This window comes from Mytilus californianus, unplaced genomic scaffold (genome assembly GCF_021869535.1).
Source record: "Mytilus californianus isolate M0D057914Y unplaced genomic scaffold, xbMytCali1.0.p SCAF_11, whole genome shotgun sequence".
Taxonomy (NCBI): domain Eukaryota; kingdom Metazoa; phylum Mollusca; class Bivalvia; order Mytilida; family Mytilidae; genus Mytilus; species Mytilus californianus.
The window spans coordinates 69,093,006-69,112,290 of NW_026262593.1; the positions used below are offsets into that span (position 1 = coordinate 69,093,006).

Here is a 19,285-nt window from a genome sequence, read left to right on the forward strand (position 1 = left end):
AATTTTGGACCCTTTTGACCTCAATGTGGACAAAGTTGATAACGGGGCCCAAAAATCAAAAATCTAAATACATGGTTAGATTCAGCATATCAAAGAACCCCATATATTCAATTTTTGTTGAAATCAAACAAAGTTTAATTTTGGACCCCGATTTGGACCAACTTGAAAACTGGGCCCATAATCAAAAATCTAAATACATGTTTAGATTCAGCATATCAAAGAACCCTAAGAATTCAATTTTTGTTAAAATCAAACTAAGTTTAATTTTGGACCCTTTGGACCTTAATGTAGACCAATTTGAAAACGGAACCAAAAATTAAGAATCTAAATACACGGTTAGATTCGGCATATCAAAGAACCCCAATAATTCAATTTTTGATGAAATCAAACAAAGTTTAATTTTGGACCCTTTTGACCTCAATGTGGACAAAGTTGATAACGGGGCCCAAAAATCAAAAATCTAAATACACGGTTAGATTCAGCATATCAAAGAACCCCATATATTCAATTTTTGTTGAAATCAAACAAAGTTTAATTTTGGACCCCGATTTGGACCAACTTGAAAACTGGGCCCATAATCAAAAATCTAAATACATGTTTAGATTCAGCATATCAAAGAACCCTAAGAATTCAATTTTTGTTAAAATCAAACTAAGTTTAATTTTGGACCCTTTGGACCTTAATGTAGACCAATTTGAAAACGGAACCAAAATTTAAGAATCTAAATACACAGTTAGATTCGGCATTTCAAAGAACCCCAATAATTCAATTTTTGATGAAATCAAACAAAGTTTAATTTTGGACCCTTTGGACCTCAATGTGGACCAATTTAAAAACGGGGCCCAAAATCCAAAAACTAAATACACGGTTAGATTCAGCATATTAAAGAACCCCATGAAATCAAGAATAAAACCCCATTGAAATTGGTCAAGAAATAAGCAATTTATAGGAAGTATCTTCTTTTGCACAATCCTGTGCTATTAAATATTTCTTGCTATTGCGCAATACTGTACAATTGACAATTTCTTGCTATTGCGCAATATTGTGCTATTGGATATTTCTTGCTATTGCGCAATACTGTGCAATTGAAGATTTCTTGCTATTGCGCAATACTGTGCAATTGAAGATTTCTTGCTATTGTGCAATACTGTGCAATTGAAAATTTCTTGCTATTGCACAATACTTATTATATAATAATTTACACATCCTGTTTGGTGTGTATCTCCTACCATATCATTATTATTTGATTTTAAATATAAATCAGAAATAACCAACTTAAAATGGAAAATTTTAAAAGAAACAAAAAAGGAAAAAAAGAAAAAAAAGGAAAAAAAAATAAATCCCCCCCCAAAATTTTTTGAACCCCCATTATGATTCATCACCCCCAAACTCAATCCAAGCCTTCCCTTTGTGGTATGGTACCTTGCAGTACAATTTCAGAGAGATCCATACACTTGAACACAAGTTATTGTCTGGAAACTATAAAAAAATGTGTTTTTTGGCCCCTTTTTGGCCCCAAATTCCTAAACGTTTAGGGCAATTACCCCCAAACTCAAACCCAGCTTTCCCTTTGTGATATGGAACCTTGTAGTACAATTTCAGAAAGATCCATACACTTACACACAAGTTATTGTCATGAAACTAGAAAAATGCTTGTTTTTTGCCCCTTTTTTGGCCCCTAATTCCTAAAATTTGGAGGCAATTACCCCCAAAATCAATCCCAGCATTCGTTTAGTGATATGGAACCTTGTGGTACAATGTCAGAGAGATCCATACACTAACACACAAGTTATGTCTGGAAGTTACAAAAATGCTTATTTTTGGCCCCTTTTTGGCCCCTAATTCCTTTACTGTTATTACCATAACCCCCAAAATCAATCCCAACCTTCCTTTTGTGGTATTGAACCTTGTGGTAAAATTTCATAAAGATCCATTCACTTAAACTAAAGTTAGAGTGTGAAAACCAATGTGTCTTCGGACGACGACGACGCCAGTCGACGACGACGACGACGCCAACGTCATACCAATATACGACCACAAAAATTTTTTGCGGTCGTATAAAAATAGTAGCCTTCTAGGAGCCTGAATCACTAACCAAGTAGCATCTATAACAAATTTCATATAAAATGTCTTGGGATGTCGGGTAACTACTACTAGATGTGTTATATTTAAATACATGTATACAGAAAAGCTCAATTCATACCTATCAACAAACTTTATTGAACTCTTCTATGCACCATTCTGGCCTTTTTTAATAGTTGAAATAAAACAGAACTCACCCATTAACAAAATCTGATTTTTTCTCTTCAACTCCTGGGTCAGGCAGGATGTAGTCCTCTTTACCTGTTGAAAGTACAAAACAAACATATTACAGTGGTCAATCAATAATTTCCCCTTGTTTTCTATTTTCATGGGGAATTCTCATCTGTTAATTAAACAAATAGCAATAGAAATGTCAATAAAATTCAAGCGCAGATCAAGCTATTTTGAATTAGGGAGTGTTGCAACCCCGGGAACACAAGAAAACCTTTCACATAATTAAAAAAAAAATTTTAAATTTGTTCTCAGGGATCTGTACTGATCATCATAATTTTGACAATAGCATGATATAAACTACATTTTGGCAAAGTATTAAAAAAATCTATTGCTTTTAGTCAGACCCCATCTACCTTAAGCGCTCACTAAACCATGAAAATAAATTTGAAGATAATACTCATATGCCAGACAGACACTCTGGGTATAGGTATTTGTATCCTAGGTATAGATTATGCAGCTCTTCAACCATCTGAAATATGAACCTTTCAACAAAAATGCAAATATAATCGCTGGATAAGCATCACGCCTGGTAAACAATCAAATCTTAACCAAATAGTTTAGCGAGAAAAAAGTTTACTGGCACTTCCTGTCGAGCTTTTCTGGTACAAAATATCAATAAAATGCTCTGCTGGGCGCAGCTTGATACGACCGCAGAGGTCGAACCCTGAACAGTTGGGGCAAGTATGGACACAACATTCAAGCTTGATACAGCACTGAATTTGGATTGTGATAAAATATTTGACACAGCATAGGTTTCTGACACAGAATGAATGTGGTCTAAAAACTTAAAAAATTTTAATTTACCTATTCAAACCATATCATTATTATTTGCTTTTATATAATAAATCAGAAATAACCAATTTAAAATGGAAAATTTAAAAAAAAAAAAAAGGAAAAAAAGGGAAAAAAAATCCCCCCAATTTTTTGAACCCCCTTATGAATCATTACTCCCAAACTCAATCCCAGCCTTCCCTTTGTGGTATGGTACCTTGCAGTACAATTTCAGAGAGATCCATACACTTGAAAACAAGTTATTGTCTGGAAACTAGAAATTGCTTTTTTTTTTCCCCTTTTTGGCCCCAAATTCCTAAACGTTTAGGGCAATTACCCCCAAACTCAAACCCAGCTTTCCATTTGTGACATGGAACCTTGAAGTACAATTGCATAAAGATCCATACACTTACACACAAGTTATTGTCCTGAAAGTAGAAAAATGCTTGTTTTTTGCCTCTTTTTGGCCCCTAATTCCTAAAATTTTGAGGCAATTACCCCCAAAATCAACCCCAGCCTTCCCTTTGTGGTATGGTACCTTGCAGTACAATTTCAGAGAGATCCATACACTTGAACACAAGTTATTGTCTGGAAACTAGAATAAACTGCTTCGCTGAGCGCAGCTGGATACACCCGCAAAGGTCCAACCCTGAACAGTTAGGACAAAAATGGACACAATATTCAAGCTTGATACAGGTCTGAATTTGGATTGTATTAAATATTTAACATATTATAGGTTTCTGAATAAATGTAATCAAAGAACTTGAAATTGGTTATATGAATTGAATTTATATTCAATTAAAGATTTCTTGCTGTTGTGCATTACACTGTGCTGTTGCGCAATACTTAGTAAATCTGTTGTCAGACTATATACAATTAAAGTTCAATTAATTCTCAATGTCATATTAAAAATTTATGAAAATGTAAAGGGAGCTTACATAAATAGATATAAATAATTCTCCAAAGTTTCATGAGAATTTCTGACAGCATTTTTGACTTATTGTCCAAAAACTGGAAAATCCCCCCTTTTTTAATGAATAAAACCCCATAACTCAGAAATGTAAAATGTAAAATTTATAAAATTCTAAAGGGAGCTTACATCAATAGATATAAACAATTCCAGTGTTCTCCCCAGGCCGCGACGCTATATTTTTTCCAGTGATGCTATAATAATTTCCGCGACGCTATAATTATTTTGAGGATGCTATTTTTCTTGTTTCTATATCGTAAATCCATGTCCTAAATTTTGAACTTTCATCTAATTACCGCATATGATCATAAAAATTATATCACCTTTAAGTGTAATCCCTTCAAATCGGACAATAGAGGCATTTAAGAGTGATTAAATAGGTGTTAATTGCCCTTTGGGTGATAACTGTTTGGATATGAATACCCCAAGCTGACACTTGTGACATGATTAATACCACGTGGTCTGTCTGCAATCGCAAATTAAGACATGGAAAATATGTAATCATAAAACAATTCGAAATCTACGTTTTGCATTACGGAAATTCAAAGATACAAACGATTTTTCTCTTTAAAAATGAGGTTTGGTCGTTTATTTTTACAACTTTCATAAAATTACTTTCTTTCTCTTCCGCCGGTACTACTTGTTAATTGGGAGCGAACATATCGGTTTTGGGCTAAATAAGTTGGCTTAAGTTTATGTTTCATCCATTTAATACATCAAAAGCGTCACATTCGTTCCCAATCTCTTGTCAAACATTGTTTATTTTTGTTAATTTTTCTTCGGCCGCCATTGACTACTTTTGTGTAAACTACCGATCGGAACCGGACCAGATATGATCCGCATTTTTACGATAATAACTACAGATGCACAAATGGCACAGCAGACAGAAAAAAATATACCAAAAAGAGAAAACTATGCATCAACAGACTATTTGTTAGATAACTTTGTTAAAAATATCTATCACCTTGATATAAAGAAACAACTGGGACTAATTCATTGAGTACCATGAAACAATGAACTTTTAGACATGAAAATTTTTTTTTAATTGAAATTTTATTGCTATATGATACTTTCTCTTTTTTTACTTGATAATTAGTATTGTATATATATAAAGGTTGCACTATAATAAACCATTCACTCATTCATTTACTTGGGTAGGTAGGGTAACTAGAACCAGAGACATATATTGTATTATATGTCTCTGCTAGAACCACACATATATTGTTATATGACCCAAGAGGAAAATAATAATTCTGTACAGTAACTATAAATGAATATAGAAAACATAAACTGAAACAACTGTTATCATGGTTATATTTTAATTGTATTCTCAGTTATGAATTGAACAATATAAACATATATACCATAAAGGAAATAGAGCATCACCGTGACGCGACAAATGACATTGAAAAAAATACAGTTTATTTTTTTTACGCCAAATGTGATGCTATCCAAAATATCTGGGGAGAACACTGAATTCACCAAAGTTTCATAAGAACTGCTGAAAGCATTTTTGAATTTTTTGTCTGAAAACTGGAAAATCCCCCTTTTTTTTAATGAATAAAACCCCTAAATCTAAAATATATAAAAATCAAAAGGGAGCTCATGTCAATAGATATAAACAATTCACCACAATTTCTTGCAAGTTGGTGAAAGCGTTCTCGAGTTATTGTCCGAAAACTGGAAAACCCCCCTTTTTTTAAATGAATAAAACCCCATAACTCGGAAACGTAAAATCTAAAATTTATAAAAAACGAAAGGGAGCTCACGTCAATAGATATAAACAATTCACCAAAGTTTTATGCAAATTGGTTAAAGCATTTTCGAGTTTATGTCCGAATGTTGACGACAGACGGACGGACAACGGTATACCATAATACGTCCCGTAAACGGGCGTATAAAAATGCTTATTTTTGGCCCCTTATTCCTAAATGTTTTGGGCAATTACCCCCAAACTCAATTCCAGCTTTTCCTTTGTGATATGGAACCTTGTAGTACAATTTCAGAAAGATCCATACACTTACACACAAGTTATTGTCATGAAACTAGAAAAATGCTAGATTTTTGCCCCTTTTTTTGGCCCCTAATTCCTAAAATTTTGAGGCAATTACCCCCAAAATCATTCCCAGCATTCCCTTTGTTATAAGGAACCTTGTGGTACAATGTCAGAGAGATCCATACACTAACACACAAGTTATGTCTGAAAGTTACAAAAATGCTTATTTTTGGCCCCTTTTTCCTTAACTGTTGGTACCATAACCCCCAAAATCAATCCCAACCTTCCTTTTGTGGTATTGAAGCTTAAAGTAAAATTTAATAGAGATCCATTCACTTAAACTAAAGTTAGAGTGCGAAAACCAATGTGTCTTCGGCAGACGACGATGGCGACAACGCCAATGTTATACCAATATACGATCGCAAAATTTTTTTGCGGTCGTATAAAAATATAGATAGGGTAGGTCAACTTTAGGTCTAGCACTGTAGGTATTAGGTAGCAATACACAGTTAGTTTGGTTTTGCAATTTGGCCCTGGTGAATTTTTCCAATAAGAAAGTTGGTGTGCAATAAAATTTATTGTTAGATAGCTGAAGAATAATATAACTTTCAAAAGGGCTTTATATGAACATCAAGACTGTTTTTTGCATGTTTTATAGTGAATTTTCTGTTTGACAGTCCTTGTATCAATTTTACATCTACATTGCTCGACCTTACATCTTAAGCGCTAGACTTTATTTCTCCAGCGCTTAACATCTTCAGCTCTTCAGCGCTAGACTTTACATCTCGATTTCTAGGCTTTAAAAACCACTACTCTTCACGTCGACCTACCCTATCTATATTTTTTATATTTTGTACCGGAAAAGCTTTACAGGAAGTGCCAGTAAACCTTTTTCTTACTTCACCATTTTGTTGAGATTTGATGGTTTACCAGGCCTGAGCATACCGAGAACACTGTGAAATTCATCTATGCAAAAACAAACTAAACAATTGTGATGTATTTTTTATGATTTCAATCTTGTACAACAATTTCTTATAGATTGGAAAATTTTACCTAAAAATGTCAAGTTTCTTTGGTCAAAACTGAAACAGGATTTTGGAAAGTGTTGAAAATTTCAAAAATGCATTGGCTTACGGTACCTTTTTTCCTCCTGTTTATAGGAGGGCTTGGTCGAGGAGGGGGTGTGTCATCTGTGTTACTTTTCCCGGGTTCATCACCAATCTGTAGGTCAGATGCACTTTTAACATGGTGACCATGCAGGTAGCTGTCTCTTACACCGGGCCAAGTCTTCCTGCAAAAATCAAAAACAAACATTCTTTTTTTTGCATCTGAATTTTTTCAATTGATTTAATCAATAAAGCTTCTCACAAAACATACAGAAATGAATCTTTTTAACATGTTTACCATTTCAGAATGAGAAGCTTCATTGTTGAAGGCAGTACAGTGACCTATAACTGCTAATATTATAGGTCATTTGAACTCGGTAGATAGTTGTTTCTTTGAAAATAATACCGCATTACTTTATTTCTATATTATTATAAATGTTCATGTAAATTACACTAGAAGTAATATTTTTTCATCTGTTTTGTCTTCAGAATCAGGAAATCTCATTGACTACCACGATAGAACACTTGGTTTTTTCCAATTTTGAATGTCATGAAAATTGTTAAGAAAAAGCTTTAAAAATTACACAAGATTTAGACTACCAATGGACAAATTGAGAAATCCTATTCAAAGCAATTGACATAAAACAATTTAACCATCTAAATAATTTTGTGTGTGGTCACATCTTTCTGTGTGTTTATTTTAGCTTCTTCTACTTCTTTTGTTGTATCAGGAAACTTGTTAGTTTACAATCCATTTAAAGCAGAAGGAATTTGGGGCTCTTTTTTAAAAATTTTGAATTGAATATGTTGGTGGTGCCAGCCTCTGGAAAGTGCATTCAAAGAACTATGGAAAAGTTGTATTCTACTCTGAGCTGACATGAAATTGGTAAGATATTGGTAAGATATTTAGAATGGGAACACTATCAAATACACATACAAATCTCTCTACAAGAAAAACGAATAAACTGTTATCACAGAGATATGTCACGCCTTTTTGTAATTTTGATAATGCAAAGGTTGAAATTAAAATAGCAATACTTCAACATGTAAGTTATGCAAATATTCAAAGTCGAAGAACCATGACTGAAGGTACATGGCTAAATATTCTCCATGGAATGAGATGTGCCAATGCTAATACAACTCCATACCAAATACCATTGACTTATTATAAGTCGTTCCCTTTAAACAAACCTAAACACAAACATTAACTTGTAAACTATGTAAAAGTTTCAAAGTCAATGAACCATGATCAGGGGTGGGGCTATATAATCTCCATGGAAGCGATACTTGCAAATGCCAATAAATTTGCATACCAAATATCATTGACTTAACATTAGCAGTTCATCTTAAACTGATCTAATCACAAACTAATACATGTAAACTAAGCAAAAGTTTCAAAGTAAATAGACCATGACTGAGGGGGCGAGGCCAAATATTCTCCATGGAAATGAGATGTGCTAATGCTTATACAACTGAACACCAATTTACATTGGCCTACCACTAATGGTTCCCCTTAAACTGACCTAATCACAAACTAATACATGTTAACTTAGCAAAATTTTCAAAGTCTATAGACCATGACTAAGGGGGCGGAGCCAAATAATATCCATGGAAATGAGATATGCCAATGCTTTAACAACTGCATATCAAATATCATTGACCTACCACTAGTGGTTCCCCATAAATTGACCTTATCACAAACTAATACATGTAAACTATGAAAAGTTTCAAAGTCAATAGACCTTGACTGAGGGGGTGGGGCCAAATAATCTCCATGGTAATGAGATGTGCCAATGCTAATACAACTGCATACCAAATATCATTGACCTACCACTAGTGGTTCACCATGAACTAGACCTAATCACAAACTAATACATTGTTGATGCCGCCGGAAACAGCATACCTATGTCTCGCTTTTTGACTCCGTCAAGGCGAGACAAAAATAGAGCAAATAATAAAAAAAGATAAAAGTCATAAGCTTTGGCAATAATGAAGCTAAATCAGAAAAAATGGTGTCTGTTTCTAAGCATACTTATTCCAGCATCCCACTATCAGATGCTCATTCAAGTTAATTGTTTTAATGCTCTTTTACAATATAGCTAAACAGTTTTAACATTCAATTTTTGTGGAGTGTTCTTGTTGCAATACTGTTTCATTGTAACACAGATTCTTTAGTTATTCCTTGGATCAACTTTAAAAGGAAGAGAGAGAGATGAAATCTTAAATAAGCCACATTATGTCTCAAGTCCTTCTTAGTGCTTTATATTTCAGGTTCGTGTTATTTGTCCTTTAACTAATTCTGTATTGATTACAGATCTTTGATACTATCTCAGACTTTTTGATATAGTCACAACTTTTGTAGACTTTAGATGATTTAACCCTTGACCTTTTGTATAGACACTTGTCTATTGTTGACAGCTGTGTTGACCTCTAGTAGTGTTTAGTTTATTGAGTTGTTGGGTTGTTGTCTTATTGGCATAAATAATTGAGTGACATATCTTTTGATTCAAACAATAAGGTTGAAAAGAAAATTTAAAGAAAAATGCAGGGTTGAAGCATCTATCCTTTATAAGAACTTAAGTGAATTGATGTTAGAATTGAAAATACTTTTCTCCGTTACCAGGCAATGACTTCACAAAATTACCTTGATGCTTTGACCAAATCATCTTGAAAATGACTGGCCCAAAATTCCAGCAAGTCTTTGCTGAAGTTGTCCCTGATTGCATTAGAACAAAATATTATATTCATTAGGCAGCAAAAATTAGTACTAGGATTATATGGTTATCTAACAAAAGATACTAAAAAGATTATATATCATTATATATTCTTTAAAGAGAAAAACATTATTCTTCAATAGGGTAAGTTAGGATTTTCTATTTTTTAACAATGGCACTCAAAATTAAATTTAGATTCGTTTATAAAACAAACAATAAAATTCCACAAAAAGTCTCACATCAGTAACTTACTCCCAGAAATAATGATGTGAAATACATTAGACATAGGAGGGATGCAATGCTGATACATACCCATCTTCAGATTTCTTTCCTAGCGAAATTGGTACAATTGTATCTAGGTCAAAGGTCATGGATAATCTTTCCCTTGGTGGCAGTGGTGGTGAGCTCAGGAGATCATCTTCTGGTATTGAACTGGGACCTACACTAAGTCGTGGTGGTAGAGGAGGTGGGGGAACAGCAGCCTCACCTATAGTACAAAAACAACATCTGAATAAAATAAACTGCTTCGCTGAGCACAGCTAGATAGGCCCACAGAGGTCCAACCCTGAACAGTTGGGGCAAAAATGGACACAATATTCAGGTCTGAATTTAGATTGTAATTAAATATTTGACATATTATAGGTTTCTGAATAAATGTAGTCGAAGAACTTGAAATTGGTTATATGAATAGAATTTATATTCAATTAAAGATTTCTTGCTGTTGTGCAATACTTAGTAAATCTGTTGTCAGACTATAAACAAATAAAGTTCAATTTCTTCTCAATTTTATGAAAATCAATAGGGAGATTACATCAATAGCTATAAATAATTCACCAAAGTTTCATGAGAACTGCTGAAAGCATTTTTGAATTATTGTCCAAAAACTGGAAAATCACCCCTTTTTTAATGAATAAAACCCCATAACTCAGAAATGTAAAATCTAAAATTTATAAAATTCTAAAGGGAGCTTAAATCAACAGATATAAACAATTCACCAAAGTTTCATGAGTACTGCTGAAAGCATTTTTTTAGTTATTGTCTGAAAACTGGAAAATCCCCTTTTTTATGAATAAAACCCTGTAACTCAGAAACGTAAAATCATGCATATTGGTTAAAGCTTTTTTGAGTTAATGACCGACATGTTGACGACGGACAGACGGACGGACGGACGGACGGTCAACTTTATACCATAATACGTCCTGTAAACAGGCATATAAAAATGAGTATTATTGCAAAATTTGCATTTGATATTTCTGTGTGATAATTTTGCAACTCAAATACTTGATCTAGAAGAATTTTCCTTCCAAAAACCAGGTTAATAATAAATAAAATGCTCCGCTGGGCGCAGCTTGATACGACTGCAGAGGTCGAACCCTGAACAGTTGGGGCAAGTATGGACAAAACATTCAAGCTTGATACAGCACTGAATTTGGATTGTGATTAAATATTTGACACAGCATAGGTTTCTGACACAGAATGAATGTGGTCTAAGAACTTAAAAAAATTTAATTTACCTATTCAAACCATATCATTATTATTTGCTTTTATATATAAATCAGAAATAACCAATTGAAAATGGAAAATTTTAAAGAAAAAAAAAGGAAAAAAAATCCCCCCCTCAAATTTTTTGAACCCCCTTATGATTCATCACCCCCAAACTCAATCCCAGCCTTCCCTTTGTGGTATATGGTACCTTGCAGTACAATTTCAGAGAGGCTGTACACTTGAACACAAGTTATTGTCTGGAAACTAGAAAAATGCTTGTTTTTTTGGTCCCTTTTTGGCCCCAAATTCCTAAACGTTTGGGGCAATTACCCCCAAACTCAAACCCAGCTTTCCCTTTGTGATATGGAACCTTGTAGTACAATTTCATAAAGATCATACACTTACACACAAGTTAATGTCATGAAACTAGAAAAATGCTTGTTTTTTTACCCCTTTTTGGCTCCTAATTCCTAAAATTTTGAGGCAATTACCCCAAAATCAATCCCAGCCTTCCCTTTGTGGTATGGTACCTTGCAGTACAATTTCAGAGAGATCCATACACTTGAACACAAGTTATTGTCTGGATACTAGAAAAATTCGTAAGGGTTCCGCGGAACCCAGTGTCTCGCCTACTTTTTCTGTTAATCGCAGGCTCAACAAAAATGAGGAAGTAAATCAATAAAAATATTCCTCTTGATACTATCTTTTGATTGTAAGAAGCTTCTGTCCAAGTTTGGTAAAAATCCAGGATAGTTTATGAATCTAATAAATGTTTAAAAACTTTAACTGCAGACTGAATGTAATGTTAACTGGAAGAAAACAAAATTTCCTTCTAGATACTAGCATTTGATCATAAACAAGCTTCTGTCCAAGTTTGGTACAAATCCAAAATAGTATAAGAAAGTTATTAAATTTTTAAAAACTTTAACCACAGAGTGAATGTGTTGTTTCCTGGCAGAAAATCTTATTCCATTTAAAAGTAAAATAAGGAAAAAATGGATTTTTTTTTTTTACAAAATTTACTTCTGGGTACTATCTTTAATATGATCATAAACAAGCTTCTGTCCAAGTTTGGTACAAATCCAAAATAGTATAAGAAAGTTATTAAAATTTTAAAAACTTTAACCACAGAGTGAATGTGTTGTTTCCTGGCAGAAAATCTAAGTCCATTTAAAAGTAAAATAGAAAAAAATGGATTTTTTTTTTTTACAAAATTTACTTCTGGGTACTATTTTATGATCATAAACAAGCTTTTGTCCAAGTTTGGTAGAAACCCAGGATAGTTTAAGAAAGTTAATAAAATTTTAAAAACTTTAACCACAGAGTGAATGTTATATTTCCCGGCAGAAAAACTAAGTCCATTTATAAGTAAAATACGGAAAAAATGGAATTTTATTTTTACAAAATTTACTTCTGGATACTATCTTATGATCATAAACAAGCTTCTGTCCAAGTTTGGTAGAAATCCAGAATAGTTTAAGAAAGTTATTAAAATTTTTAAAACTTTAACCACAGAGTGAATATTTGTGGACACCGCCGCCGACGCCGACGGAATGTAGGATCGCTATGTCTCGCTTTTTCGACTAAAGTCGAAGGCTCGACAAAAATGCTTATTTTTGGCCCCTTATTCCTAAACGTTTTGGGCAATTACCCCCAACCCTAATTCCAGCTTTCCCTTTGTGATATGGAACCTTGTAGTACAATTTCAGAAAGATCCATACACTTACACACAAGTTATTGTCATGAAACTAGAAAAATGCTTGTTTTTTGCCCTTTTTTTGGCCCCTAATTCCTAAAATTTTGAGGCAATTACCCCCAAAATCAATCCCAGCATTCCCTTTGTGATATGGAACCTTGTGGTACAGTACAATGTCAGAGAGATCCATTCACGTAAACTAAAGTTAGAGTGCGAAAACCAATGTGTCTTCGGACGACGACGACGACGCTAACACACAAGTTATGTCTGGAAGTTACAAAAATGCTTATTTTTGGCCCCTTATTCCTTTACTGTTGGTACCATAACCCTGGTAAATCAATCCCAACCTTCCTTTTGTGGTATTGAACCTTATGGTAAAATTTCATAGAGATCCATTCACGTAAACTAAAGTTAGAGTGCGAAAACCAATGTGTCTTCGGACGACGACGACGACGCCAACGTCATACCAATATACGACCGCAAAAAAAAATTTTGCGGTCGTATAAAAACTGTACTTGTATGAAGCTTACAACACTGGTAAAACATTGGTATCAAAACTGATTACCTATTTCATGTATTTGTTTTTAATTTACCAAAAGAAAAGAATTTTTCTTAAACTCACGAACATTGAAATTTCTCATAGAACTCTGCACTCATAATTTAATTTTTGACTCTATCCATGAAATCAATGAAAAGAATCATCCCAAAAAAAAAGGATATGAAGCAACACATACAATTTGTATTACCTGTTCTTGGTGGAGGGGGGATAGGTGGCTCATCTTTTTGTGGTTTCGGTGGTAATGGGGGCTCCACTTCCACTTTGGGTACCACTGGTGGTTGTGGTAGATTGTCTAATGTAGATGAAGCATCAATATAGTCAATGTCATGCATAGTTATTCCATCACTGTCCTCTTCCAAAATTTCTATGTTTTCCTCAATTGGATTAGTATCACTACCATCATAATCACTACTGGAAATAACCACTTCTTCTTGTTCGTTCTGCTCATTGATCATCTTAGTGTCGGATTTCACACGCTTGTAAAATTTACCCAGTTTATTTAGCATGCCCGATGACCCTTGACTAGGAATAGCAGAGTCTGATGTCACATGTTTCATTTTGGTCTTTTTACCGGCCTTCACCCCATCCTTTGGTTTTGACTTATACATCTGTTTAAGTTTAGAACCAAATGTTTTGCCTTGTTTCTCTTTCTCTTTCTTTTTCTTCTTTCTATCTGCCGGTAATTCTGGGGGTAAATTTGATGATTTCTCTTCCTGGCGTCTTTTCTGATCAGGATTTATAGGTTCGTAAATTCCAGAATTTCCACTGCTATCTGAATCGTATTCTATATCACCATCTACACCACACCTCTGAAAAATATAATGATTATATTGAGTACATCCATATAAATATGATATAAAAATAAATTATAGAAAACTTACAAATATCATGAGGATATTCTGATTTTTGCTTGAAATTCCACCTTTTTCTAAATTCTATAGTCATAACTGAAATGTATATCAAATTACCCAAAATGTAAAAGATAAGAATGAATACTGCCTTTCCCTGCTAGTCACCTTACTGATATATGTACAGTAAATGTGATTTTTTTTTGGCTGATTTTTTCACAATTTTCTTACAGAATTTTGATTTTTTTTGACATTTTGATTTCGCAATTTCTGTATAATTCTCATTAATAATTTTGAAACTATAAATTAATGAGATGTTGTATGATTGCCCATGAGACCATTATCCAACCAAATCCAAATAAAATGGATTTAAGTAATTACATGTCACCATATGACCTTCAACAAATGAAATATTTGCAGAAGTTTTGTTTAATCACCATTTTTAGAGATCCAACTTATATTCCCTTCATATAACACCTCTGTTCTGGCCACTAATCTCTCTTTCCTTCTACTTCAGTGACTATAAATCCACTGAACTTTCTCGAATTTAAATATTCTCTCATGATACCTGTACTTTCCCTTATGTCTTTCTTACTTCTAAACTTAGTCCTTTCTGAATGTTTACCTGTTAGTCACCTAAAGGATTCTGTAAACTGGGAATATTTAGTGCAACTTTGAAGATCTACAATTTTGATGACATTGTTAAACCTTAATTTCTCCCTTAACATACCTCATCAGTACTCTCCATAGTGCCCTCCTTACTACTACCCTCAGTGATTTCTGATGAACTTGGATCATGATGGTTGACATCTTCGTCTTTATCAAAACTTGGTCTACTTGTTCCCTTCCTGCAACATAAGTTTACTTAAATAATATTTTCATATCTATTAAATTGAAAAAGAGTCAATATCTGTCACTTACGATAAATTAACTTTTGAAAATTTTGCTGGAAATTACCAAGTTCCAAACTTTGAAAAATGTGAAAAACTCCTAAAACAATTCCTTAATAGCATTCCCACAACTTCAATAGTGTGCAAAATTTCTATTAATTTGCCAGGGTTTGGGTAGAAAACTGTTGATGGAGTTGAATTCATTAGATCGGTTCCCGCTTTTGTTAATTTGGCTGAAAAAAAGATGTTTTCTAGTCTGAAAAAAATTGGAAAAAAATCGTATCACAATTTCCTTAGAGCAGGAGCACAAATTTAATGTGTGCAATCTTTCTTAGAAGTTTCAGTGACTTTGGTTAAAAAATACAGTAGAATGAGCTAAGATTACACGAAATAGGTTTATCTCCACTGGCCTGCCTGCCCAATCTCAAATTACCAACTTACCTACCATAAGCCAGTTGTGCATTCATACGTATTAAAATTTGAATAGCACTGGTTGAATAGTTCACAGAAACAACAGAAAAGGCCATTTTCCAATTTATCAAGGACATAACTCCTGTACAGTAAAAGTGAAAATTCTCAATATCTAACTTCAACTCAAACATCAAAATTTGAGAAACATTGGTTGAATGGTTCATAAGTTTTTGCACAGAAATTGTTGGCAGCTGCCTTCAATACTTCACCATTTTAAAACTGTTTTTTCCTTTGGAAAACCTTGTTAAAAATCAACATGACAGAAAATAGTATACCACTTTATGTATCACATCTTTTCTGTAATAATGCAATATATATATATATATATACCAAAAATATTTCTAAAGTTTTGTTAAAACTCTAGCAGACTTAGTGTTTAGTGTTTTAGAAGATAGTCTTCTGAATAAAAGTACAAATGAATGTATTCAACAGATCATAATTGATATATACCTAACAGCAAGATTACTACATACTGTGAGTATCTAATAGTATATACAAGTACAAAAAAAATGTATATGCACATAAAGAGCATTAATTTCTGACAGCTATCGGCGGAATTAAGGAATAAAATATTCATTAGCCATGTTAACCAATGTTCTTGCTGTTAGTAAGTTACACCTGAGCAATTTTGGTATATAAATTTGCTTCTGAAAACAAATTGACCATTGCATGAAAAATTGTTAAAGCATTGTAGTTAAGAAATGTACACCAATTATACACGTGATATAAAGTATGATAACTTGATTTAATATTTGTGAACTGTTACACTGTCACATGATTATGTAAATACATGTGGTGATCAGAAATCCAGATATAAAGAGCCTGAAGTTATAGATATACAATACAATATAATATCTTAAAGGATAATTGCATATACATGTCATACATGTTTGATATATTTAAAACATTTAACAAAAATTGAAAACGTTGAAAATTAAATAATAAAGCTTATGGCAAGGTGTATATTAAAAAAAATTACAATTTAAAGGCACACATCCATACAATTTAACCATATGTATTTAAATTGTATTTTTATAAAATGAAAGTGAAAAACTGTGATAATTTTTCCTGAAGGAAATCAAGGAATATGATATAAGTGGATTACACCGGTCAAAAGACTTTGGCATTGCCACAGGTTATTATAACAGAACATGCTAAATAAAAACCTCAGTCCAACAATTAAACAAACTACAATGTTTCCATAATTTCATCCATATACACTGTGAACTAAAATCAGGTCAGTTATTTTCTTTTCAAAAATAAATGTGGGGCATGTGTCCATGGGACATAGATGATGCCCCGCTTGAATATAACATTAGAAAGGGACATAACTCAAGAACAGTAAAAGTGACGCTACCCAATTTCGTACATGATCTGAGTTTTGTGGTAATAAGCATTGTGTATAAGTTTCAAAACATTTGGTTGAGGCAAACTTAAGTTAGAGAACGGAAATGAAAAATTCAGCAATTTTTCCATTTGTAAAGGGGTTTAACTCTAGAACGGTAAAAATGAAGCCACCCAAATTCATAATTGATCTGTGTTTTGTGGTAATAAGCATTGTGTATAAGTTTCATAACATTTGGTTGAGGCAAACTAAAGTTAGAGAATGGAAACCAATTTTGGGATGTACAGACGGACAAGGGTAAAATTTAATGCCCCCTCCACTACGGTGGGGGCATAAACAAACCTTCTAAACTGAAACAGGGTCTGTTGTTAGGAATCAAAGCCTGTAGTTTATGAATACTGTAAATTCAGAAATTATTGTGTGCAATTATTATTGCTATTTTTGAACAATAGGCAAAAATGCAAGATTAATCATTGTGATTTCAGGCAAATCTGCATACAGATATATATATGTAACGTTACAAATTCAGGATGTGAGTTCTTTTTATTGCGATTCTCTGACTCCAAGACGCATTATTCTCATTAATAATAACCTCGCAATAATTTCTGAGTTTACAGCATGAACACATGATTAAGTAGATTAATGCAGATAAAGCCATTTTTAATCCTGACCAGTTACGAGCTTATATCATATATATACTATAAATTCACAAATTACTGTGTGCATTTTCGTATTGCGATTTTTAAAGAATGAACAAAAATGTTAGTTAATTTCTTGTGATTTTAAGGAAATGCTACATACAGATATATGTATCAGATATCAGAATGTGAGTTCTTAATATTGAGGTACTCAAGGAGTCATATTATTCATATTATTGAAAACTGCAATAATTTCTGAATTTACAGTATTATAATAGCAGGGATCAGAACAAAAAAAGTTTTCAAGGGGGGAGCCTATAAAACAATTATTATAACTGTTGACAAATATTCTAATTTGTATACATTTTGCAATACAAATTTAGTCACATTGTACCTGTAAAGAACTGTGAAAACAGCGAAAGTGCTAGTAAATGTGATGAATCGAAAGTGTTATCATCTTAAATTTAGTTTCTTCTATGTATCAAGCAAACAGATTCTCCTGAACTATTTTTATGTATGTACATGTATTGTAATGTTCTGAAGAACAAACTTAACTTAAATCTTTCAAAATAATACATATTGATAATTGATTTCAAAACTTATCTCATAAAATCTTAAAACTTAAGGTTTATACTTAGAAAATCAAGAGTGGTGCTTTAAATCCAAGGGTGATGCTAAAACTTTAAAGGTTGAGGAGCACAACCCTTAAATAGCCTGTGGTGATCCCTGTAATATTGTGTAGGAGCACAACCCTTAAATAGCCTGTTGTGATCCCTGTAATATTGTGTAGGAGCACAACCCTTAAATAGCCTGTGGTGATCCCTGTAACATTGTGTAGGAGCACAACCCTTAAATAGCCTGTGGTGTTCCCTGTAACATTGTGGAGGAGCACAACCCTTAAATAGCCTGTGGTGATCCCTGTAACATTGTGTAGGAGCACAATCCTTAAATAGCCTGTGGTGATCCCTGTAATATTGTGAAGGAGCACAACCCTTAAATAGTCTGTGGTGATCCCTGTAACATTGTGTAGGAGCACAACCCTTAAATAGCCTGTGGTGATCCCTGTAACATTGTGAAGGAGCACAACCCTTAAATAGTCTGTGGTGATCTCTGTAACATTGTGTAGGAGCACAATCTTTAAAAATAGCCTGTGGTGGTCCCTGTAACATTGTGGAGGAGATCAACCCTTAAATAGACTGTGGTGATCCCTGTAACATTGTGGTGGAGCTCAATCCTTAAATAGACTGTAGTGATCCCTGTAACATTGTGGAGGAACACAACCCTTAAATAGCTGTGGTGATCCCTTTAACATTGTGTAGGAGCACAATCCTTAAATAGCCTGTGGTGATCCCTGCAACATTGTGGAGGAGATTAACCCTTAAACAGCCTGTGGTGATCCCTGTAACATTGTGGAGGAGCACAATCCTTAAATAGACTGTGGTGATCCCTGCAACATTGTGGAGGAGCACAATCCTTAAAT

The 19,285-nt window shown here is 33.5% G+C and overlaps 1 protein-coding gene across 8 annotated transcripts in view; it reads right to left on the bottom strand.

Annotated features, from left to right (window-relative positions):
• LOC127720580 (microtubule-associated protein futsch-like) overlaps positions 1-19,285 on the bottom strand; it is a 338,813-nt gene that overhangs the window by 287,427 nt on the left and 32,101 nt on the right. For all 8 annotated transcript variants that reach the window (XM_052227200.1, XM_052227201.1, XM_052227196.1 and 5 more), the window contains 5 exons: positions 15,192-15,309; positions 13,801-14,422; positions 10,186-10,360; positions 7,193-7,344; positions 2,280-2,343 (listed from right to left, as the gene is read on the bottom strand). In XM_052227200.1, coding sequence (XP_052083160.1) covers positions 2,280-2,343; positions 7,193-7,344; positions 10,186-10,360; positions 13,801-14,422; positions 15,192-15,309 — 1,131 coding nt within the window. The remainder of the gene's footprint in view (positions 1-2,279; positions 2,344-7,192; positions 7,345-10,185; positions 10,361-13,800; positions 14,423-15,191; positions 15,310-19,285) is intronic.